Raw genomic sequence first — 24,568 nt, forward strand, 5'->3', positions numbered from 1 at the left:
CATAAGCGTGATCAGTCACTGACAACATATGCTAAAGTGTTGAAGGGCTGAATTGGTTCACTAATCTTTCCTCTTCAGGTGAGTGCTGAGAGTTTGTCTGACTACTTTGTACAAAATGTTGATCATTTTAACAGTATAAAGATATTTGGGGTAGGGAGAAGGGGGCTGGCGTCATTTACACTCATTTAAATATTTGAGTGTAAAATTACAAAAAAAAATGCTTGTAGTAACTATTATTAGGCTACAGGATGAGTTTACAAATACCAAACAGTATCAAGGAAAAACTTTTTAAAAATCTAGATATGCAAATGTGAACTTTTCAAGTGACTGAGAAATCAAATTAGTTTTTTTTAAAGTAAGCAGGCCTGGACAGGCTGTATGAGATAAATATAGAACCACACTGTGATTATAGGAGTCACCATCATGAGCTTTACTCTGTTAAAACATTTCCCTCAAGTCCAGCAACACAGTGATCTGCCAGGTGGATGAGGGTGCGTTTGACTCCATTAATATTGTACTAACTGAAGGAGGGCCATGGTTTTGTGCAGTCTGTGCAATTAGGCCATTGCATCACATATGGCTTTAATGTTAATGTGTTAGGGTACAACTTATATAATATTGAAGACCTTCGACCAGTTCTCTTGAAAAACAGATTCTGTCAGTGAGACCAAGCTGTATAAAAAAAAGTTAAATGTATCTATATAAAAATAAAACTATAGCTCAAGTCAAACTCACAACATTACTGTCATGTACTGTCATGTTGTGTCTTGTCTCTGTCCTTTCCCTTCACCCTGTCTCCCTCTGCTGGTCGTTGTTAGGTTACCTTTTCTCCCCCACTTTCCCCCAGCTGTTCCTTGTCTCCTCTAACTACCCATTCACCCCGTTTCCCACCTGTTCCCTTTTTCCCTCTGATTAGGTCCCTATATCTCTCTCTGTTTCTGTTCCTGTCCTTGTCGGATTCTTGTTTGTTGTGTTTCATGCCTGAGCCAGACTATCGTCATGTTTGCTGTAACCTTGTCCTGTCCTGTCGGAATCTGCCGGTCTATCTGAGCCTACCTATGTTTGGTTATTAAAGAAGCTCTGTTTAAGTTAGTTCGCTTTTGGGTCCTCATTCACTCACCATAACAGAAGAATCCGACCAAGAATGGACCCAGCGACTTCGGATCCTCTCCACTCAGCCGTCGGGATCCAGGGAGCGATGCTAGGCAGACACGAGCAGGAAGTGTCTGCTGCTCGACATGCCGTTGAGACCCTGGCCACCCAAGTCTCCAACCTCACAGAACAGGTTCACCATCTCCGCCTCGATCCACCGGCCACTTCCAGGGCTTTCGAATCTCCGGAGCCCAGAATCAATAACCCGCCGTGTTACTCTGGGGAGCCCACTGAATGCCGCTCGTTCCTCACCCAGTGTGATATTGTGTTTTCTCTCCAGCCCAACACTTACTCCAGGAGCACTGCTCGTGTCGCCTACGTCATATCTCTCCTTATTGGACGGGCTCGTGAGTGGGGCACGGCAATCTGGGACGCAAGGGCTGAGTGTACTAACCAGTATCAAGACTTTAAGGAGGAGATGATACGGGTTTTTGATCGATCTGTTTTTGGGGAGGAGGCTTCCAGGGCCCTGTCTTCCCTATGTCAAGGCAATCGATCCATAACAGACTACTCTATTGAGTTTCGCACTCTTGCTGTCTCCAGTGGCTGGAACGAGCCGGCCTTGCTCGCTCGTCTTCTGGAGGGTTTCCGCGCAGAGGTAAAGGATGAGATTCTCTCCCGGGAGGTTCCTTCCAGCGTGGATTCCTTGATTGAACTCGCTATTCGCATTGAGCGACGGGTTGATCTTCGTCACCGAGCTCGTGGAAAGGAGCTCGCGCTCTCCGTCGCCTCCCTCTCCGCATCACTACCATCTTCCTCTGCCGGCTCGGGTGCTGAGCCCATGCAGCTGGGAGGTATCCGCATCTCGACTAAGGAGAGGGAACGGAGAATCACCAACCGCCTCTGTCTCTATTGCGGTTCCGCTGGTCATTTTGTCACTTCATGTCCAGTAAAAGGCCAGAGCTCGTCAGTAAGCGGAGGGCTACTGGTGAGCGCTACTACTCCTGTCTCTCCTTCAAGATCCTGCACTACCTTGTCGGTCCATCTACGCTGGACCGGTTCGTCAGCTTCCTGCAGTGCCTTAATAGACTCTGGGGCGGAGGGCTGTTTTATGGACGAGACCTGGGCTCGGGAACATGACATTCCTCTCAGACAGTTAAAGGAGCCCACGGCCTTGTTCGCCCTGGATGGTAGTCCTCTCCCCAGGATTCAGCGTGAGACGCTACCTTTAACCCTCACTGTTTCTGGTAATCATAGTGAAACCATTTCTTTTTTAATTTTTCGTTCACCTTTTACACCTGTTGTTTTGGGCCATCCCTGGCTAGTTTGTCATAATCCTTCCATTAATTGGTCTAGTAATTCTATCCTCTCCTGGAACGTCTCTTGTCATGTGAAATGTTTAATGTCTGCTATCCCTCCTGTTTCCTCTGTCTCTTCTTCACAGGAGGAGCCTGGTGATTTGACAGGGGTGCCGGAGGAATATCACGATCTGCGCACGGTGTTCAGTCGGTCCAGGGCCACCTCTCTTCCTCCACACCGGTCGTATGATTGTAGTATTGATCTCCTTCCGGGAACCACCCCCCCCCCCCGGGGTAGACTATACTCTCTGTCGGCTCCCGAACGTAAGGCTCTCGAAGATTATTTGTCTGTAGCTCTTGACGCCGGTACCATAGTCCCCTCCTCCTCTCCCGCCGGAGCGGGGTTTTTTTTTGTCAAGAAGAAGGACGGGTCTCTGCGCCCCTGCATAGATTATCGAGGGCTGAATGACATAACAGTGAAGAATCGTTATCCGCTTCCTCTTATGTCTTCAGCCTTCGAGATCCTGCATGGAGCCAGGTTTTTCACTAAGTTGGACCTTCGTAACGCTTACCATCTCGTGCGCATCAGGGAGGGGGACGAGTGGAAGACGGCGTTTAACACTCCGTTAGGGCACTTTGAATACCGGGTTCTTCCTTTCGGCCTCGCTAACGCTCCAGCTGTCTTTCAGGCATTAGTCAATGATGTCCTGAGAGACATGCTGAACATCTTTGTTTTCGTTTACCTTGACGATATCCTGATTTTTTTCACCGTCACTCCAGATTCATGTTCAGCACGTTCGACGTGTCCTCCAGCGCCTTTTAGAGAATTGTCTTTTTGTGAAGGCTGAGAAGTGCACTTTTCATGCCTCCTCCGTCACATTTCTCGGTTCTGTTATTTCCGCTGAAGGCATTAAGATGGATCCCGCTAAGGTCCAAGCTGTCATTGATTGGCCCGTCCCTAAGTCACGCGTCGAGCTGCAGCGCTTTCTCGGCTTCGCGAACTTCTATCGTCGTTTCATCCGTAATTTCGGTCAGGTGGCAGCTCCTCTCACAGCCCTTACTTCTGTCAAGACGTGCTTTAAGTGGTCCGTTTCCGCCCAGGGAGCTTTTGATCTCCTCAAGAATCGTTTTACATCCGCTCCTATCCTTGTTACACCTGACGTCTCTAGACAGTTCGTTGTCGAGGTTGACGCGTCAGAGGTGGGCGTGGGAGCCATCCTTTCTCAGCGCTCCCTCTCTGACGAAAAGGTCCACCCATGCGCGTATTTTTCTCATCGCCTGTCGCCGTCGGAACGTAACTATGATGTGGGTAACCGCGAACTGCTCGCCATCCGGTTAGCCCTAGGCGAATGGCGACAGTGGTTGGAGGGGGCGACCGTTCCTTTTGTCGTTTGGACTGACCATAGGAACCTTGAGTACATCCGTTCTGCCAAACGACTTAATGCGCGTCAGGCGCGTTGGGCGCTGTTTTTCGCTCGTTTCGAGTTCGTGATTTCTTATCGTCCGGGCTCTAAGAACACCAAGCCTGATGCTTTGTCTCGTCTCTTCAGTTCTTCAGTAGCCTCCACTGACCCCGAGGGGATTCTCCCTGAGGGGCGTGTTGTCGGGTTGACTGTCTGGGGAATTGAGAGGCAGGTAAAGCAAGCGCTCACTCACACTCCGTCGCCGCGCGCTTGTCCTAGGAACCTTCTTTTCGTTCCCGTTCCTACTCGTCTGGCCGTTCTTCAGTGGGCTCACTCTGCCAAGTTAGCCGGCCACCCTGGCGTTCGGGGTACGCTTGCTTCCATTCGCCAGCGTTTTTGGTGGCCCACCCGGGAGCATGACACGCGTCGTTTCGTGGCTGCTTGTTCGGTCTGCGCGCAGACTAAGTCCGGTAACTCCCCTCCTGCCGGCCATCTCAGGCCGCTTCCTATTCCCTCTCGACCGTGGTCTCACATCGCCTTAGATTTTGTCACCGGACTGCCTTCGTCAGCGGGGAAGACTGTTATTCTTACGGTTGTCGATAGGTTCTCTAAGGCGGCTCATTTCATTCCCCTTGCTAAGCTTCCTTCTGCTAAAGAGACGGCACAAATCATCATCGAGAATGTTTTCAGAATTCATGGCCTTCCGTCAGACGTCGTTTCGGACAGAGGTCCGCAATTCACGTCTCAATTTTGGAGGGAGTTTTGCCGTTTGATTGGGGCTTCCGTCAGTCTCTCTTCCGGCTTTCACCCCCAGTCTAACGGTCAAGCAGAACGGGCCAATCAGACTATTGGTCGCATCTTACGCAGTCTTTCTTTTCGTAACCCTGCGTCTTGGTCAGAACAGCTCCCCTGGGCAGAATACGCCCACAACTCGCTTCCTTCGTCTGCGACCGGGCTATCTCCTTTTCAGAGTAGCCTCGGGTACCAGCCTCCGCTGTTCTCATCTCAGTTCGCCGAGTCCAGGGTCCCCTCCGCTCAGGCTTTTGTCCAACGTTGCGAGCGCACCTGGAAGAGGGTCAGGTCTGCACTTTGCCGTTATAGGACGCAGACTGTGAGGGCTGCTAATAAGCGTAGAACTAAGAGTCCTAGATATTGTCGCGGTCAGAGAGTTTGGCTCTCCACTCAGAACCTTCCCCTTAAGACGGCTTCTCGCAAGTTGACCCCGCGGTTCATTGGTCCGTTCCGTATTTCTCGGGTCATTAATCCTGTCGCAGTTCGACTTCTTCTTCCGCGATACCTTCGTCGCGTCCACCCGGTCTTCCATGTCTCCTGCATCAAGCCCGTCCTTCGCGCCCCCGCTCGTCTTCCCCCCCCCCCCCCCCCATCCTTGTCGAGGGCGCACCCATCTACAGGGTCCGTAGAATTTTGGACATGCGTCCTCGGGGCCGTGGTCACCAGTACCTCGTAGATTGGGAGGGGTACGGTCCTGAGGAGAGGAGTTGGGTTCCCTCTCGGGACGTGCTGGACCGTGCGCTGATCGAGGATTTCCTCCGTTGCCGCCAGGTTTCCTCCTCGAGTGCGCCAGGAGGCGCTCGGTGAGTGGGGGGGTACTGTCATGTACTGTCATGTTGTGTCTTGTCTCTGTCCTTTCCCTTCACCCTGTCTCCCTCTGCTGGTCGTTGTTAGGTTACCTTTTCTCCCCCGCTTTCCCCCAGCTGTTCCTTGTCTCCTCTAACTACCCATTCACCCCGTTTCCCACCTGTTCCCTTTTTCCCTCTGATTAGGTCCCTATATCTCTCTCTGTTTCTGTTCCTGTCCTTGTCGGATTCTTGTTTGTTGTGTTTCATGCCTGAGCCAGACTATCGTCATGTTTGCTGTAACCTTGTCCTGTCCTGTCGGAATCTGCCGGTCTATCTGAGCCTACCTATGTTTGGTTATTAAAGAAGCTCTGTTTAAGTTAGTTCGCTTTTGGGTCCTCATTCACTCACCATAACAATTACAGTATGCATGCCAAGCAAACACACAATGGACAGTACCATGACAGACTAGGTTGGGGTAAGTCATTACCTGGGAGCAGTTTTAAAGCTAATTTCCTGCAGTTCTACACATTGTATTGTACATCTCATGCCATTTGTCACATTTTGCCACGAGGCTGAGAGAAAACGTTGCAGTTTTAAACTGTCCAGTGAAAATCACTTTTAAAAGTGAATATTGTTAACTCATACTCAAATGTTGTTGCCTCATTCTATGCATAGTATTTGTGGCCGAAATATAAATAAAAATCAACTCAAACTTGCAAATCAAACAAAAAATAATGCTTACTATGATATCACCCTCCTGAGGAGAATGAGCTGGCTAATCACCGTTCTAATCGTATTCATATCTTTAATGACCGGCATACGCCCACACCATTCCTACACAGAAAATGTGCTTTAACATACTTAATTACAATTTTTTTTAGAAGGAAAACCATTTCATTCATTGTAATTAATGAGTAATATTTTGTAGAAATCTGGAAACACTGGACAGTTATTTTAAAATGTCACCTTTGGGCAACAACAGCAGCTTTGAACTGTATAACTGATCAATGCACCATCACCATCATACATTTCACCCTTAAAATGGCTACATTAGTGCTATTTCTTACCGATGTAAAAACTGATCAGAGTTGGGGTTGTAAAAGGACTGCATCTTGCTGTAACTGTTGGTTTGAGTTAGGGCTATCATGGTGGTGTCTCCATTAAAACACTGAGATGGTGGTTTGAGTTAGGGCTATCATGGTGGTGTCTCCATTAAAACACTGAGATGGTGGTTTGAGTTAGGGCTATCATGGTGGTGTCTCCATTAAAACACTGAGATGGTGGTTTGAGTTAGGGCTATCATGGTGGTGTCTCCATTAAAACACTGAGATGGTGGTTTGAGTTAGGGCTACCATGGTGGTTTGAGTTAGGGCTATCATGGTGGTGTCTCCGTTAAAACACTGGGATGGTGGTTTGAGTTAGGGCTACCATGGTGGTGTCTCCATTAAAACACTGGGATGGTGGTTTGAGTTAGGGCTATCATGGTGGTGTCTCCATTAAAACACTGGGATGGTGGTTTGAGTTAGGGCTATCATGGTGGTGTCTCCATTAAAACACTGGGATGGTGGTGTCTCCATTAAAACACTGGGATGGTGGTTTGAGTTAGGGCTACCATGGTGGTGTCTCCATTAAAACACTGGGATGGTGGTTTGAGTTAGGGCTACCATGGTGGTGTCTCCATTAAAACACTGGGATGGTGGTTTGAGTTAGGGCTATCATGGTGGTTTGAGTTAGGGCTATCATGGTGGTGTCTCCATTAAAACACTGAGATGGTGGTTTGAGTTAGGGCTATCATGGTGGTTTGAGTTAGGGCGATCATGGTGGAGTCTCCATTAAAACACTGAGATGGTGGTTTGAGTTAGGGCTATCATGTTGGTTTGAGTTAGGGCTATCATGGTGGTGTCTCCATTAAAACACTGAGATGGTGGTTTGAGTTAGGGCTATCATGGTGGTGTCTCCATTAAAACACTGAGATGGTGGTTTGAGTTAGGGCTATCATGGTGGTGTCTCCATTAAAACACTGAGATGGTGGTTTGAGTTAGGGCTATCATGGTGGTGTCTCCATTAAAACACTGAGATGGTGGTTTGAGTTAGGGCTATCATGGTGGTGTCTCCATTAAAACACTGAGATGGTGGTTTGAGTTAGGGCTATCATGGTGGTGTCTCCATTAAAACACTGAGATGGTGGTTTGAGTTAGGGCGATCATGGTGGTGTCTCCATTAAAACACTGAGATGGTGGTTTGAGTTAGGGCTATCATGGTGGTGTCTCCATTAAAACACTGAGATGGTGGTTTGAGTTAGGGCTACCATGGTGGTTTGAGTTAGGGCGATCATGGTGGTTTGAGTTAGGGCGATCATGGTGGTTTGAGTTAGGGCTATCATGGTGGTTTGAGTTAGGGCTACCATGGTGGTTTGAGTTAGGGCGATCATGGTGGTTTGAGTTAGGGCTACCATGGTGGTTTGAGTTAGTGCTATCATGGTGGTTTGAGTTAGGGCTATCATGGTGGTTTGAGTTAGGGCGATCATGGTGGTTTGAGTTAGGGCTACCATGGTGGTTTGAGTTAGTGCTATCATGGTGGTTTGAGTTAGGGCTATCATGGTGGTTTGAGTTAGGGCGATCATGGTGGTTTGAGTTAGGGCGATCATGGTGGTTTGAGTTAGGGCGATCATGGTGGTTTGAGTTAGGGCTATCATGGTGGTTTGAGTTAGGGCTATCATGGTGGTTTGAGTTAGGGCTATCATGGTGGTTTGAGTTAGGGCTATCATGGTGGTGTCTCCGTTAAAACACTGAGATGGTGGTTTGAGTTAGGGCTATCATGGTGGTGTCTCCGTTAAAACACTGAGATGGTGGTTTGAGTTAGGGCTATCATGGTGGTGTCTCCGTTAAAACACTGAGATGGTGGTTTGAGTTAGGGCTATCATGGTGGTGTCTCCGTTAAAACACTGAGATGGTGGTTTGAGTTAGGGCTATCATGGTGGTGTCTCCATTAAAACACTGAGATGGTGGTTTGAGTTAGGGCTATCATGGTGGTGTCTCCATTAAAACACTGAGATGGTGGTTTGAGTTAGGGCTATCATGGTGGTGTCTCCATTAAAACACTGAGATGGTGGTTTGAGTTAGGGCTATCATGGTGGTGTCTCCATTAAAACACTGAGATGGTGGTTTGAGTTAGGGCTATCATGGTGGTGTCTCCATTAAAACACTGAGATGGTGGTTTGAGTTAGGGCTATCATGGTGGTGTCTCCATTAAAACACTGAGATGGTGGTTTGAGTTAGGGCGATCATGGTGGTGTCTCCATTAAAACACTGAGATGGTGGTTTGAGTTAGGGCTATCATGGTGGTGTCTCCATTAAAACACTGAGATGGTGGTTTGAGTTAGGGCTACCATGGTGGTTTGAGTTAGGGCGATCATGGTGGTTTGAGTTAGGGCGATCATGGTGGTTTGAGTTAGGGCTATCATGGTGGTTTGAGTTAGGGCTACCATGGTGGTTTGAGTTAGGGCGATCATGGTGGTTTGAGTTAGGGCTACCATGGTGGTGTCTCCATTAAAACACTGAGATGGTGGTTTGAGTTAGGGCTATCATGGTGGTGTCTCCATTAAAACACTGAGATGGTGGTTTGAGTTAGGGCTATCATGGTGGTGTCTCCATTAAAACACTGAGATGGTGGTTTGAGTTAGGGCTATCATGGTGGTGTCTCCATTAAAACACTGAGATGGTGGTTTGAGTTAGGGCTATCATGGTGATGTCTCCATTAAAACACTGAGATGGTGGTTTGAGTTAGGGCTACCATGGTGGTTTGAGTTAGGGCTACCATGGTGGTTTGAGTTAGGGCTACCATGGTGGTTTGAGTTAGGGCTATCATGGTGGTGTCTCCATTAAAACACTGAGATGGTGGTTTGAGTTAGGGCTATCATGGTGGTGTCTCCATTAAAACACTGAGATGGTGGTTTGAGTTAGGGCTATCATGGTGATGTCTCCATTAAAACACTGAGATGGTGGTTTGAGTTAGGGCTATCATGGTGGTGTCTCCATTAAAACACTGGGATGGTGGTTTGAGTTAGGGCTATCATGGTGGTGTCTCCATTAAAACACTGAGATGGTGGTTTGAGTTAGGGCTATCATGGTGATGTCTCCATTAAAACACTGAGATGGTGGTTTGAGTTAGGGCTACCATGGTGGTTTGAGTTAGGGCTATCATGGTGGTGTCTCCATTAAAACACTGAGATGGTGGTTTGAGTTAGGGCTATCATGGTGGTGTCTCCATTAAAACACTGAGATGGTGGTTTGAGTTAGGGCTATCATGGTGGTGTCTCCATTAAAACACTGAGATGGTGGTTTGAGTTAGGGCTATCATGGTGGTGTCTCCATTAAAACACTGAGATGGTGGTTTGAGTTAGGGCTATCATGGTGGTGTCTCCATTAAAACACTGAGATGGTGGTTTGAGTTAGGGCTATCATGGTGGTGTCTCCATTAAAACACTGAGATGGTGGTTTGAGTTAGGGCGATCATGGTGGTGTCTCCATTAAAACACTGAGATGGTGGTTTGAGTTAGGGCTATCATGGTGGTGTCTCCATTAAAACACTGAGATGGTGGTTTGAGTTAGGGCTATCATGGTGATGTCTCCATTAAAACACTGAGATGGTGGTTTGAGTTAGGGCTATCATGGTGGTGTCTCCATTAAAACACTGAGATGGTGGTTTGAGTTAGGGCTACCATGGTGGTTTGAGTTAGGGCTATCATGGTGGTGTCTCCATTAAAACACTGGGATGGTGGTTTGAGTTAGGGCTACCATGGTGGTTTGAGTTAGGGCTATCATGGTGGTGTCTCCATTAAAACACTGAGATGGTGGTTTGAGTTAGGGCTATCATGGTGATGTCTCCATTAAAACACTGAGATGGTGGTTTGAGTTAGGGCTATCATGGTGGTGTCTCCATTAAAACACTGAGATGGTGGTTTGAGTTAGGGCTACCATGGTGGTTTGAGTTAGGGCTATCATGGTGGTGTCTCCATTAAAACACTGGGATGGTGGTTTGAGTTAGGGCTACCATGGTGGTTTGAGTTAGGGCTATCATGGTGGTGTCTCCATTAAAACACTGAGATGGTGGAATACTGTTCAAAGGGCTGTTGCCCGGTTAATTATTTCAGTGGAATTGAAGATAATGACAAGGTTGAAGATGTAGTGGTCTGGAAGGGAGATACTAATATTTCCCTTTTGTAACAAAACATAAAAAGGTGTAGACATGACAAAGTAGTGCCAGGTGACTATTACAGGGAACTGGGTAATGTAACTACAACTAAGGAGGCAGTCACGACTACAACCTAAAAGGGGCATTATCAAACTGAGGACATTGATATACAAAGATAAATAACATAGGACAAAGTTATGGCTGCATATAATATTGACTTATCGCCAACATAATAAATAGGCACTTAATTTGTCATATCACACACAAGGAGACGAATGGGGGCCACCCCATGGCATCACCAAGCATAAACTATGCTAGTGCTCAGGGAGAAGCATGCTGCTTATATGGGGAAACAGAAGAGCGAAAAAGGGAGGAGAGGTGATTATAGAAGTGGGAACTGGTGTGTATTTGACCTGTTGGGGAAGCCAAAGTAGTGATAGGATAAGGTGGTTAGTGATATGATTAGGGGGAATGTCAGTCAGGTTAGGGACAATTCGACAACACTGATCTTTACAGCAGGGCTGTCAAACTCATTCCATGGAGGGCCTAGTGTCTGCTGTTTTTTTCCAAAGATCTAGGCAATCAGGTGAGGGGAGTTCCTTCATGTGTGACCTTAATTCATCAATCAAGTACAAAGGAATAGAAAAATCCCACTGACACTCGGCCCTCTGTGGAATGAGTTTGACACGTGCTCTACAGATTCCGTCCAAAAACCAATCCTGTGAAATGACGTCAACACATACTGAAGGAGTTCATAAGTAGCTACAAGTGGCTAGTTTAGCTAACGAACTAGCTACTTTGGTCGCTGCGCGCATGACCAGAATGACACATTGATAAACCACCGAAGGCACACCCCATTTCTGTTAGAACATGTTGGAGGTGGAGGAGTTTGACCGTTTTTCATGTCCAAAGTCGACCGTTAAAGAAAATGTCCTGCAATTCTACACATGTTGCCATTGATTATGACATGTTCGTATGCATGAACTTCAGGCTAAGGGCAACATCACTTGAGCAAGGTTATATACCAGCAAAAATATTGTAATCAGATTACAGATAGTTTTGAAAAATGAGATGATTACATCGAGGATTACTTTTAAATTCAGAAAGGATGTTTGCGGGAAAAAAATCTTTGACACTTATGTTTTCTAAATGGCACTCAAATCAGCATTGAAAAATGGCGCAAATTTAAGTTTGTTCCACCTGAGCGAGTCTGACCACAAGTCAGAGACCACTGTAACGGCAGATTTCCTCCTCTTCGTCTGAAGAGGAGGTGTAGCAGGGATTGGACCAAAACGCAGTGTGGTAAGTGTCCATATCGCTTATTATAAAAACATAAACTGAACACTAAGAACAAAACAATAAATGTGAACACGACCGAAAACCAAACCAGTCCCGTGTGGTGACAAACACAGAAACAAACACCCACAAACCAACAGTGAAACCCAGGCTACCTAAGTATGATTCTCAATCAGAGACAACTAACAACACCTGCCTCTGATTGAGAACCATACTAGGCCAAAACAGAAACCCAAACATAGAAACACAAAACATAGACTGCCCACCCCAACTCACACCCTGACCATACTAAATAAAGACAAAACAAAGGAAAAAAGGTCAGAACGTGACAGTACCCCCCCCCCCCCCCCCCCCCCCCCCCCCCAAAAGGTGCGGACTGGGTCTGGGTGGGCGTTTGTCCGCGGTGGCGGTTCTGGCGTGGGACGTGGACCCCACTTGACCAAAGTTCTAGTGCGCCTCTTCGCCCGCCTCCGTTAGCCTCTTTAAAGCGGCGACGCTCACTACCGACCTTGGACTGGGAACCCTAGACATGGGTCCCGAATGGACGGGGGATTCCGGCAGCGCCGGACAGGCGGGAGACTCCGGCAGCTCCGGAGTGAAGGGCGATTCCAGCATCGCCTGGCTGACTGACGGCTCTGGCAGATCCTGGCAGCTCCTGGCTGGCTGGCAGCTCTGGACAGACGGGAGACTCTGGCAGCTCTGGACAGACGGGAGACTCTGGCAGCTCTGGACAGACGGGAGACTCTGGCAGCTCTGGACAGACGGGAGACTCTGGCAGCTCTGGACAGACGGGAGACCCTGTAGGCAGAAGACGGAGAGACAGCCTGGTGCGGGGGGCTGCCACTGGAGGGCTGGTGCGTGGAGGTGGCACTGGATAGACCGGACCGTGCAGGCGCACTGGAGCTCTTGAGCACCGAGCATGCCCAACCATACCTGGTTGAATGCTCCCTGTAGCCCGGGCTGTGCTGGCGAACCGGGGACACCATGCGTATGGCTAGTGCCATGTACGCCGGCCCAAGGAGACGCACTGGAGACCAAATGCGTAGAGCCGGCTTCATGGCACCTGGCTCGATGCCCACTCTAACACGGTGCCTGCCCGGTCTCTCTCGCTCTCCAGTAAGCACAGGAAGTTGGCGCAGGTCTCCTACCTGGCTTCGCCACACTCCCTGTGTGCCCCCAAGAAATCTTTGGGGCTGCCTCTCGGGCTTCCTATCGCGCCCCCGTGCTGACTCCATTTGCCGGTATCCCTCCCCACACTGCTCCAGAGAATCCCAGGCGGGCTCCGGCACTCTCCCTGGGTCAACCGCCCACCTGTCTATCTCCTCCCAAGTAGTGACACAGTCCAGATCTCGCTCCCATGTCCAGAAATCCTGACATCGCTGCTGCTGCTGCCCATTACAACACAGCTTGGTCCTTTTGTGGTGGGTGTTTCTGTAACTGCAGATTTCCTCCTCTTCGTCTGAAGAGGAGGTGTAGCAGGGATTGGACCAAAACGCAGCGTGGAAAGTGTCCATATCATTTATTATAAAACATAAACTGAACACTAAGAACAACAAAACAATAAATGTGAACATGACCGAATACCAAACCAAAACAGTCCCGTGTGGTGACAGACACAGAAACAAACACCCACAAACCAAGAGTGAAACCCAGGATACCTAAGTAGGATTCTCAATCCGAGACAACTAACGACACCTGCCTCTGATTGAGAACCATACTAGGTCGAAACAGAAACCCCAAACATAGAAACACAAAACATAGACTGTCCACCCCAACTCACAGCCCTGACCATACTAAATAAAGACAAAACAAAGGAAAATAAAGGTCAGAACGTGACAACCACTATGATGACACACAAAAATGTATTAGATGGATCGCGGGAAAAGAGCAGGAATAGGCTTTTGTAGGCTACATTCCAAACTATGTCTTCCAATGGTGCGACTGCTGTCGGCATTCAAAGATGATCCATTTTGAATCAACGCTTGGAGGTAACGATGTGCAGTGGTGTGTAGTCTACGGCAACACGGATATCACTTATTATTGATATCTACATAGTGCGTTGATGTGAATCACACTGCTGCTCTCTCATTTAGAAAATTGTGCCTTACGGATTGTGGTTGTTGTGGATGGCTGTTTACAAATCTAAATGTGTATTTGAACCCAATAATGGTTGAATTCAAGAAGTTTAAGCTGCCTATCAATCATTGTTTTTGAAACCAGTGGGCAGCCAGTGAAAAATGCGCTCTTGCAACAGCTCCATAGTGCGGATCCAAACCTATGGAATAAAAGTGGGGCTTTTATTGCTCAATTTAATCCATGTTGATAAAAAAACAAAAATCCATAGGCCTAATGGACACATGCTCAAATTTTCACACTTTTGATAGACTTAAAGGGGCAATCTGTAGTTGCTACATCAATTTTTGTACTTATACATTATAATATATATATATATCCATTGATTCTTGAATAATATAATTTACAAATGCCTCATGAGCTTAGTTCAACTGTCAAACTCCATGAGAACCCAAAATATATGCTTGTTTTACTCCAATGTTTGTAAACATTGTAAATGTAAACAAACGCTGTATAGCCACATAACATGATTAAAATAATTATTTTTATATCATGGATGGTCAGTCCTTGCATCCATAATCTGAGAGCGGTTACATTTCTCTAGGCCCATCCATCAGCTTTTTACCAAAACAGGCAGGGTGAACCATTTTGTTATTGTTTCATCTGTGGATTTGCCCTTTAAACAGCTGTATATGATCAAGATATCAAAGTGTCACCAACAAAAAGGTAAACAATAGTTCTATAGCAAATGCAGCAGGCATTCATTTTTCACATGTAAATAGCACTTTTCAGTAGTCCTCAAAGCATGCCATTCCATGAGCGCAGCATTTATTTTTTTTAACTCAAATCACTGAGCCCAATCAGTCCTCCATGACAACACAATCATAAACAACAGAGTAGGGCTGGCCAGTAAGTCCTTAGTCTTGGTGTCATGTTGAGGTAAAACTACTCGGCTGATCTATACTTCCATATTTCCAAGTCCTATTCTTGAAGATCAAAGGTTATAACATTAATTGGAATGACTGGAATTCTGATAGATTTTGGTTTTAATGCAAAGCTATAATTTAATGGTATTATATGTAGTAGAAAGCGATGGGTTAGAAGAAGTCTACATAACCAACCCATAAAGTAAAATCCATATATGGCCAGCTATGTAGACTTTAACTTTGATTTATCCTGCAATATATGTGGTTCAATTGGTAACATACATTTTTGCCTTCTTTTATGCCTCTTAAGGGGAAAGTAATCTAAAAGTAACTGAATGTAATCAGATTACATTACTGAGTTTGGGTAATCCAAAAGTTACGTTGCTGATTACAATTTTGGACAGGTAACTAGTAACTGTAACGGATTATATTTAGAAAGTAACATACCCAACCCTGGTTATATATAAGAAGTGGAAAACTCTTTTTCACATGCAGTCTTTTGAACATTGAGACTCATTGTGCCCATACAGTAATTGTATTACGAGAAATGCCTTACATTGTGATTCTGTGCCAAGGCATGGCCACTCCTGAACATTGTTACTGAAAAGTGAAGCAATAGCATTACTACAGAGATGGACTGATGCTTATCAGTGTAATTCCCATACAAAGACGCTTTGACGATACGTAGGGTTCAGTAGGCCTATGTCACTAGGAGGATGTCATTATGCCAAGACAGGAGGGTCAACTTCAAGGAATCATTGACAAAATGGAACCAGTCAGACATCAATTCACTGCATTGTCTCCACTGTCATTCTATTGACGGTATGTCCCACTGTCATTCATTCCACTTACTGTAGATCCCTGAGATGATATACAGTAGATATGATATAGAAAGCTATCTTTAGCAGATACCGGTAACAGATATTATTTATCTTTTGGTGTTGAACTTGGGGGTTTCTTTGAAGACAATATAGCTAATTGGCAATAAAGCAAGTATGTGGAAATGTTTACTGAGAAAATATTATCAGTTGAATATATGATGGTATGTCTATCAGAAGTTGTTTTGTCTCAGTTTTATTTGGATGTGTCTCAAATGTGTCTGGATGTGGATGTGTCTCAAATGTGTCTGGATGTGGATGTGTCTCAAATGTGTCTGGATGTGGATGTGTCTGGATGTGGATGTGTCTCAAATGTGTCTGGATGTGGATGTGTCTCAAATGTGTCTGGATGTGGATGTGTCTCAAATGTGTCTGGATGTGGATGTGTCTCAAATGTGTCTGGATGTGGATGTGTCTCAAATGTGTCTGGATGTGGATGTGTCTTCTAAAATATTTGTTTTACTTGTTATATTGTATTTACTTCGCCACCATGGCCTTTTTTGCCTTTACCTCCCTTATCTCACCTCATTTGCTCACATCGTATATAGACTTATTTTTCTACTGCAGTATTGACTGTATGTTTGTTTTACTCCATGTGTAACTCTGTGTTGTTGTATGTGTCGAACTCCTTTGCTTTATCTTGGCCAGGTCGCAATTGTAAATGAGAACTTGTTCTCAACTTGCCTACCTGGTTAAATAAAGGTTAAATAAAAAAATAAAAAAATAAAAAGTGGGTGAGTACTAGTTTTAAAATAAGTTTATAGGTTTTATAAGTTGTTTGGACATGCTTTCTGGGCACCAAACTAAGCCTTACATTTGTCCTGGCTTGTCTAAATAAACTGCCTAGCTGCGGATATTAATTTCCCTGAAGCTAAAGTATATACTACTTATTTGAGTGACCAATCTTGATTGGCAAGTCGTCTGATTCCAGTATTAGACGTTCAGAAGCACACAACCAGTGAGTTAATGGCTAACCAGGCTAACTAACAGAGTTCATGTAGCCTATTAATACTCTATACATGTAGGTTAGAGGCACACAGCTCAGGGTTGACTGCTCTGTCCTGGTGGTAAGTAGTAACACTAAGTAAATATAGACCGGCTTTAGAAGGAAGCTCCTACTTTCCTGTAAAAAATCCTTCTCATCAGCCACTCATTGTGTCATATTTACGAGTTACCATCCGGTCTGACATTGGTCCGTGGGACATTAATCAATCACTCAGTTATAGTTGGCTGATAATGATTGAATCCCTCTGCAAGGTCTAATGTTAATCTAAGCTGTTTTTAATGGAGGAAGACCATATTGTCCTGGGTTCCTGATACAATAACAATAAGATTGATAAATACTAATATTGAACCATTTCATGATTGGCCTATGCTTTATGGTGGTCATTATGCTGGGTTATTGTTTTGTCATGGGGTCATATGCATGTGAGGCATTTTACTGAATCAATATTATTGAAATGTTTGTTATCTTTTCTTCATTTGTAGGAATAGCTATCAGTGGTGGCTAGATAACCGATAAGCTTCTCTAAACTACGGGTACAGTAGGTATCATTGTGCAATAAAGCTATGCAGGTTTTTTTTTTTTTTTTTTACATGCAGATGCTACGTAGCATAGCAACAAGGAAGGGCATACTGCCTCTATGTTAAATTACAACAACCCCACACAGTAAGTAAATATTTATGAGTCAAAGAACCCTGCCAGATATGAATATCAGTGGAGGCGGTGCACATCAGATAAGGAGATCAAGATCAAGACAGCAGTCTAACAGACTGTCCAATGAATTATAAACATCATAAATTGACCCTTCCAGCAGAAAGAAGGAATTCATTATCTAAATACTAAGCTCTATATCAAGAGCAGAACTCTGACCTGAAGTTTGAAAGGGTCAGTCTTAATTGCTGGTCTCCAGGAAATAGCCATTGCCTATGTATATGCTACCCAATGTATACAGTACAGTAAACAAAGTAGAGGCTCTGAATACCTTAGACATTTTGGTATCAGAAAATACGATATGCCAAAGATTTAAAAAAATCTATAATCCAGAATCTTTATTGAGAAAAGCAAGGGCTTCTGAAAATAAAATGTTTTCATAAAAATGTTCATCCCTTGGTATTACGTACTCAAAATATCATAAAACATTGCTAGAATACCAAACTTACTGTAGGCTATAGCAGGGGTTACCAAACTTTTTCACTCATTGGGGAACATTCCACGCCTCAAGCACTACACTAGCTGTTCACAGCTCTCTTGATGGTGGAGAGAATTTTGCAAGTTTAAGGCTTATTTCCTGCAATTCTACTAATTTTGTCATGGTGTGCAAAGAACATTTTGCAGTTTTAAAATAAATGTTTTGTAATTCTATACTTTCTGCCATGTCTAATGTGTATCCATCTGATATTTGAGTGACCAAAAAATGACTACAATGGGCATTTTTTTATATTGCTAAAAAACCTTAATACAAAAACATTAGCTGACATGTGCTAGTTGATCTGGACATTTCTGGCAAGTTATAAATAGCTCTCTAAGGTATGCAATGACTAACACTAAAAGAGGAACTGGTGATGCACTACCCAATTTTGCAATTGCATCGTGTACTATTACAACTTTCAAGAGTAAGTTTAAAGCCGGACTGAGTTCAGCCTAGGGGCCGCGCCCCACAGTTTGGGAACCACTGGGCTATAGGACAACAATCAAAGGGTTCACTGACATATTTGATGAGATGTTAGAATATGTCATCTATGACAATCAGTTATTTTCTCAAATATTGGTGAAGAAAGTGTGCTGTAGGTGATAAGTCAGGTGTAAATGTAAGGAAGCAGTACATTTGCAGCCAGTCCATATTTGTTCATGACATGAATGTTTACTCCTTTCTTGCCACTCACTGGATACAATTAGATTAAAACTGTTTGTTCTACATGGTAATAACATTTATTGCCGACGTGAAGGTAATGCCAAAACAGTGAGTTACCCTTGGTTTGTAGTATAAATAAAGGAAAGGATTATGAGAACTTGGGGGATTGTACCTAACAGCCATGAGCAGAGTACTGTGTCTTATGAGGGTTAGTAGAAACATTCAGCCATGAGAATTAGTCTGCAAGAGGAATTTTAATTTCAGTAAAGGGGGATGAAGCAGTTCAGTCCCTTGTGTAAGGCATATCAACATATCGGCTGGTCTTGAACAGATAACAGCATCACCTCCACTAACAGGTACAGTTACACGCTTTTAAAAGATGCATCTTTACATTTACTAGTCACAGGAATACTTTAAAGGTTCTCCATTGAGCATGCATTTTAGCCCTGAAATAGGTTTAATCTGGATCCAGGTAACAGCCCACTTAGAATGGCATATATCCTTTATTAGTTTTGCTATGGAAATTTGAGCATTTCACTTCCCAACACCACAACAGTAGTCGGAATTAAGTCAATAGATCAGGTGGTGTGAATGCCAGAACTGACCATACGGTCCGTGTTGAGAAATCTCACGTTCAGTTGCCATTTTCTCATTTTATTGCCCACAAAGCGAGAACTATACATTATAGGTAGGACATTATTGGTTGTTGGTATTCTTGATCTGGTTGCTTTTTGACTATTTTATCAATACTTTGCTGACTTCTACACTAAAGCCTAACTTGAAAGATGCACACTGTTGGACCATTCTTCAGTGCAAGCATGTTAATATTCAACCTGTAATAATCATGACAGTGATGGTAAACATGGATGTAAACATGTATCCATAGATAAGAGTGTCATGACGATATTTCACAAATCTCTTCTCTTGGCTTTGAAACAGAAATGTGTGGGTAATGTTGGGCACAGACATAAATACTGGTAACATCAGAGTGAAATCCATTTTATTCCTCCCTATTTCCTCTAGTTGCAATAGAGGATTGAAGGACGTAAAGAGGAGACTATAGTCAAACTTCAATGATAAAGACCTAGAGAATGTAATAGATGTTTGTTAACAATCTTGTCAATCTTGTAATATGTTAAACTTGACAGATTTTTACATTCCTTTACAGATCGAAAATGTGCATGCACACAATGATTCTACTGGGTTTTGTGTGGTTTAGTCTGCCACTTCTTGTGGCCCTTGCCTCACCAACCCCTGCTACGAATGATGAGAGAGGCCCCTGTCAAATCTACAACTCTGGTCGCTCCGCAAACTGCCTTGGTCAGCAACTGGATCATGTTCCATGGAAGCACCTCCCTTCCACGCTTGAAAGGATAGATCTCTCCTACAATGAAATTCATGCCATTCGTGTTAATTACTTTTCTCGCCTACCTCATCTTCGTGTCCTCGAGCTGCAGTTCAACAACATCTCTGTGATTGAGGACCGTGCCTTCCACAACAACCCCCTCCTGGAGCATCTTAACATCTTTAACAACTCCCTAGAGGAAATCCCTGCCAACGCTTTGCAGGACCTCTTCAATCTAAGGGAACTCCTTATGTCGAATAACCTTTACACCGAGGCCACATTGTCAGTTGACGTTTTCTCCAGATTGACCCACCTCAAGGCCCTGTCCATGGGCGGCCCCTTGGTCAAGGGTCTAAGGAAAGGGGACTTCCAGGCATTGAGGAACATTCAGTTGCAGGACTTTGCCATTAAAACTTCATCAAATATAAGTTACTATGAGCCGGGTAGTCTGAAGGTAATCCAGACAGGTAGAATGGGTTTTGACATGGCCATAGATCAGAAGCCGAATTTCCTACCTTTGATTCTACGAGACTTGGCCAACAAGACTTTGAGTCTCATCCAATTCAGGAACCTCTTTGAGTTCATGTATTACATGGAAGATGAGGATATTTTCAGAGGCTTGCAAGACATCAAAGTAGATTCGCTCATCTTTCACCGTGGAAAATTCAATGAGAACCTTCTGAGGATGGCCCTGTTTAATCTACAGGTCACCCCCCTTAAACGTCTGACACTTCAATACATTGACTTTGCTCGCTCGCCCAACTTTCTGGATAATGGCTTGGGATCCAGTATCAAAGACCTTGTACTGAGTAGACTAAATTTGTGGTAAGCATATCTTATTCTACTCTGTTAAATTACAAAAGCACTATGCAGACATTTCTACCCAGAAGATGCAAAAACAAATACAGGTTCCTAGTCACAAGTGTATTTTTTTCATCAATTGAAATCTTTTGTCATATCTATGTATTGGGAAAGTACCAATTATGTTATCATCTTGACCACATCATCTTGACCATGTTTTTTTCATGCTTACATTTTTTTCTTGCTTACTCCTCAGGCACATCAGTAATCCAGACATTTTGCGATTTGACTGGCGCTTCACATGGTTCAACAAAGTCCGACTGCTGTCAATTCAGAATGTCAACTTCAACTCTGTGCCTTGCGATGCCTGGCTTAATATGGAAGACATGGAGGTTTTGGACATCTCAAACAACCGCCTGCAGGACAACATCCTCTTCAACCAGAGATGCGACTACAGGGGCACCATGCCGGCTCTTCGTTCCTTCAATGTCAGCACCAACCAACTGACCAGCCTTCAGGACTTAGCCTCCCTGACCAGGGAGTTCAAACAGTTGAAGGTCCTGGATGTTAGCCACAACATGCTGGGCTCTGATGAGAAGAGTCGCAACTGTAACTGGATGCAGAACATCACCCAGGTGATCGCTCACCACAACCGATTCGAAAGTGGTGTCCTCCAGTGTCTGCCCACCACAGTACAATTCCTGGACCTCTCGTACTGTGACCTGGACCAGCTGGACATGGCCTACTTCCAACAAACCATCAGCCTCAAGGAGCTCCTGCTCAATGGGAACAAGATCAAGTTCATCCCCTCTGGGTGGAGAAGTCACTCCTTGCAGTCACTGGCTTTGGATGGGAACTCCTTTGGGCTCATCAGCATGGGCTCCTTCCAGGACATGCCCCAGCTGTCTCGACTGACGGCGGGGAACAACCCATTCCACTGCACCTGCGACCTCCATGCCTTCATCCAGGACACAATTTCCAAGGGGAAGGTCAACATCACTGACTGGCCAGAGAACTACAAGTGTTACCATCCAGAGGCCCTGCTCAATAACGCTGTGGCAAATTTCTTCCCGGGTCACGTGGCCTGCGATATCAGACTGGTCATCATCATCTGTGTGGCTACTACTGCTGCTGTGGTTTTAGTGTTGATGCTTATATGCTACATATTCAATGTTCCCTGGTACATCAAAGCCACATATCAGATCCTCAGAGCCAAATACAGGGCTCATCAGGAAGGAGCATCTGGAAAATCACAGATCTATGTTTACCATGCCTTTATCTCCTACAGCCACCCAGATGCAGACTGGGTCAGGGACCAGTTGTTGCCCTGCTTGGAGAACAGCAAGCCGCCCTACCGACTCTGTATCCATGAGAGAGACTTCATGCCAGGAAAGTGGATCATCGACAACATCATTGAAAATATTGAGAGCAGCGAAAAGGTAAGGGTGAGGACCCACCAAGACAAGTTAGAGGTGTTTTAACAAGTAAATAGTACTAGACTTTTAAATATAAAAGGTCAATTGAACAACCCAAAATGTAAGATGTATGTTTTGTTTAGGTTTGTATCCTGATTCCTGCACTGTGAATTTGCCTAAATGAATACACACTATCCTCTGAATTTTTTGTTTTTTGTTTCCTAATCCAGGTCATATTTGTGTTGTCACACCACTTTGTGAACAGCGATTGGTGCAACTACGAGCTCTACTTTGCCCAGCAAAGAGCCATCGGCAAGACCTTCAGCGATGTTATTCTGGTGGTGAAAGAGCCCATCGACCCTGAATCTCTGCCCAGCAAGTATTGTAAGCTCAAGAAGATGCTGTACACCAAAACGTACCTAGAGTGGCCCCAGCAAGCCAAGCAGCAGACCTTCTTCTGGGCTCAACTTAGGAGCTGCCTGGGCAAGCCCACAGTGACTAAAGAGCAGGCTCTTAGTGGTAGGAGCAGCAGTGTATCCTCAGTGGGTGCTGTGCCTGTGATAGAGCTCCCTCTAGAGGATGGGAAACCAGCAATAGCTATGCCAAATTTAGACAGAGAAGCAGAGCTCCACAAAGTAGTTCCTCAGGAGATCAAAAATCTTTCAGTGAGAAGTGCAGAGTTTTATGGGCAAAGACCAATCCCTGTAGCCGTGGCATCAGACAAAATAAGCCAAGCATGTAGCTTGTAATGTGTATAGTGTCCCAAGACCAATCTCTCTCTGAAGTGCTGAGCTTGAGTGACTTCTTGGCCATGCTGTGGCAGATAATGTGTTTGCTAAGCTGCTGGTAGCATTAGCAAGTGTTTCATAATGATGACAGTGAATTACATGATCCGTCTGCCACCCACCCTTCTGACATGTACAGTGCTTACTCCCCCTTGAACTCTTTACATTTTGTTGTGTTACAAAGTGAGATTGAAATAGATTGCATTTTTGTGTCATTGATCGACACAAAATACTCCATAATGTCAAAGAGAGAAAAAAAATAATAGTATAAGTATTCATTTATAAGCGCAAGTATTCAGAAGTAAAAATTGGCTTAACAAATCACATAATTTATTAAACCTTTATTTAACTAGGCAAGTCAGTTAAGAACAAATTCTTATTTTCAATGATGGCCTAGGAACAGTGGGTTAACTGCCTTGTTCAGGGGCAGAACGACAGATTTTTACCTTGTCAGCTCGGGGATTCGATCTTGCAACCTTTTGGTTACCAGTCCAACACTCTAACCACTAGGCTACCTGCCACCCCATGGACTCCCTCTGTGTGAAATAATAGGGGTTGATGGGATTTCTGAAGTATTGAATTTCAAGCACAGATTGAACTACGAGAAGGGCAGTGATTGGTAGATGATAAAAATAACAAATCAGACATTGAATATATCTTTAAGCATGGTCAAGTTAATAAGTATGCTGTGGAGGATGTGTCAAACAACCCAGACACATCAAAGAAACAGTCGTCCTTCTGAACTGAGCTGCAGGATAGGAAGGAAACTGTTTAGGGATGTCAACATGCGGCCATTGCGTCCAACACAACAAATCACTGAGTAACTGTCTCCATATTTGCAAGCAAGGTGGTGGCTGCATCATGGTATGCATGGGTATGCTTGACATCGGCAAAGACTGGTGAATTGTTCAGGATGAAAAGAAACAGGATGCAGCTAAGCACAGGCAAAATCGTAGTGGACAACCTGCTTTAATCTGCTTTACACCAGACACTGGGAGAGGAATTCACCTTGAAGCAGGACAATAACCTACAACACAAGACTAAATCTACACTGGAGTTGTTTACCAAGAAGACAGTGAATGTTCCTGAGTGGCCAGGACAATAATAGCCAGTTGACTTAAATATGCTTGAAAATCTAGACTTGAAAATGACTTTCTAGCCATGATCCCCAACACCTTGCCAGAGCATGAAGAATTTTGAAAAGAATAATGGGGAAATATTGCACAATACAGGTATACAAAGCTCTTACGAGACTTACCCAAGAAAACTCACCTCTGTAATCGCTGCCAAAGGTGTTTCTACCATGTATTGACTTGGGGGTGAATACTTATTTAATCAAGGTATATGAATGTTCTATTTTTCAATTATGTTTTTTTTTTTAAATACAATTTTATTTCCACTTTCACATAGTATTTTGTGTAGATCGTTGACAAAATAATGCAATTAAATACATTTTAATCCCACATTGTAACACAATCAAATGTGAAGAAACCCAAGTGGGGTGTTGACTTTCTGTAGGCACTGTACGCCTTGGTGCAGAGGAGGTGCTTTCTGACCCATGTGCTCCCGAAGTGACCCAGGCCGAGGGCCCTGCTGACAGGTGTTGAAAGACCACAAACTCAACAGCT

The 24,568-nt window shown here is 44.6% G+C and overlaps 1 protein-coding gene across 2 annotated transcripts; it reads left to right on the plus strand.

The window, feature by feature from the left end:
• The first annotated feature begins 12 nt into the window (after positions 1 to 12).
• On the plus strand, positions 13 to 23,332 carry LOC110514733 (toll-like receptor 2 type-2). 2 transcript variants are annotated; one of them, XM_021593972.2, is made up of 4 exons: positions 13 to 78; positions 19,763 to 20,764; positions 20,997 to 22,179; positions 22,386 to 23,332. In XM_021593972.2, the coding sequence occupies exons 2-4, from the start codon at positions 19,770 to 19,772 to the stop codon at positions 22,902 to 22,904; spliced, it is 2,697 nt and encodes an 898-aa protein (XP_021449647.2). In that variant the 5' UTR covers positions 13 to 78; positions 19,763 to 19,769; the 3' UTR covers positions 22,905 to 23,332. The 2 variants fall into 2 exon arrangements, with proteins under 2 accessions (XP_021449647.2, XP_021449649.2); XM_021593974.2 differs by lacking the exon at positions 13 to 78 and having other exon boundaries at positions 19,452 to 20,764.
• Positions 23,333 to 24,568: the final 1,236 nt, after the last annotated feature.

Source organism: Oncorhynchus mykiss, chromosome 3 (genome assembly GCF_013265735.2).
Source record: "Oncorhynchus mykiss isolate Arlee chromosome 3, USDA_OmykA_1.1, whole genome shotgun sequence".
Lineage (NCBI taxonomy): Eukaryota > Metazoa > Chordata > Actinopteri > Salmoniformes > Salmonidae > Oncorhynchus > Oncorhynchus mykiss.

What these genes read in the sequence shown, in the direction of transcription:
- LOC110514733 (XM_021593972.2), top strand. Translation starts at nt 19,770, where the DNA reads ATGTGCATGCACACAATGATTCTACTGGGTTTTGTGTGGTTTAGTCTG. An exon ending in CTGAGTAGACTAAATTTGTG is followed by an intron (nt 20,765 to 20,996) that starts GTAAGCATATCT and finishes CTTACTCCTCAG; the next exon opens with GCACATCAGTAATCCAGACA. An exon ending in ATATTGAGAGCAGCGAAAAG is followed by an intron (nt 22,180 to 22,385) that starts GTAAGGGTGAGG and finishes TTCCTAATCCAG; the next exon opens with GTCATATTTGTGTTGTCACA.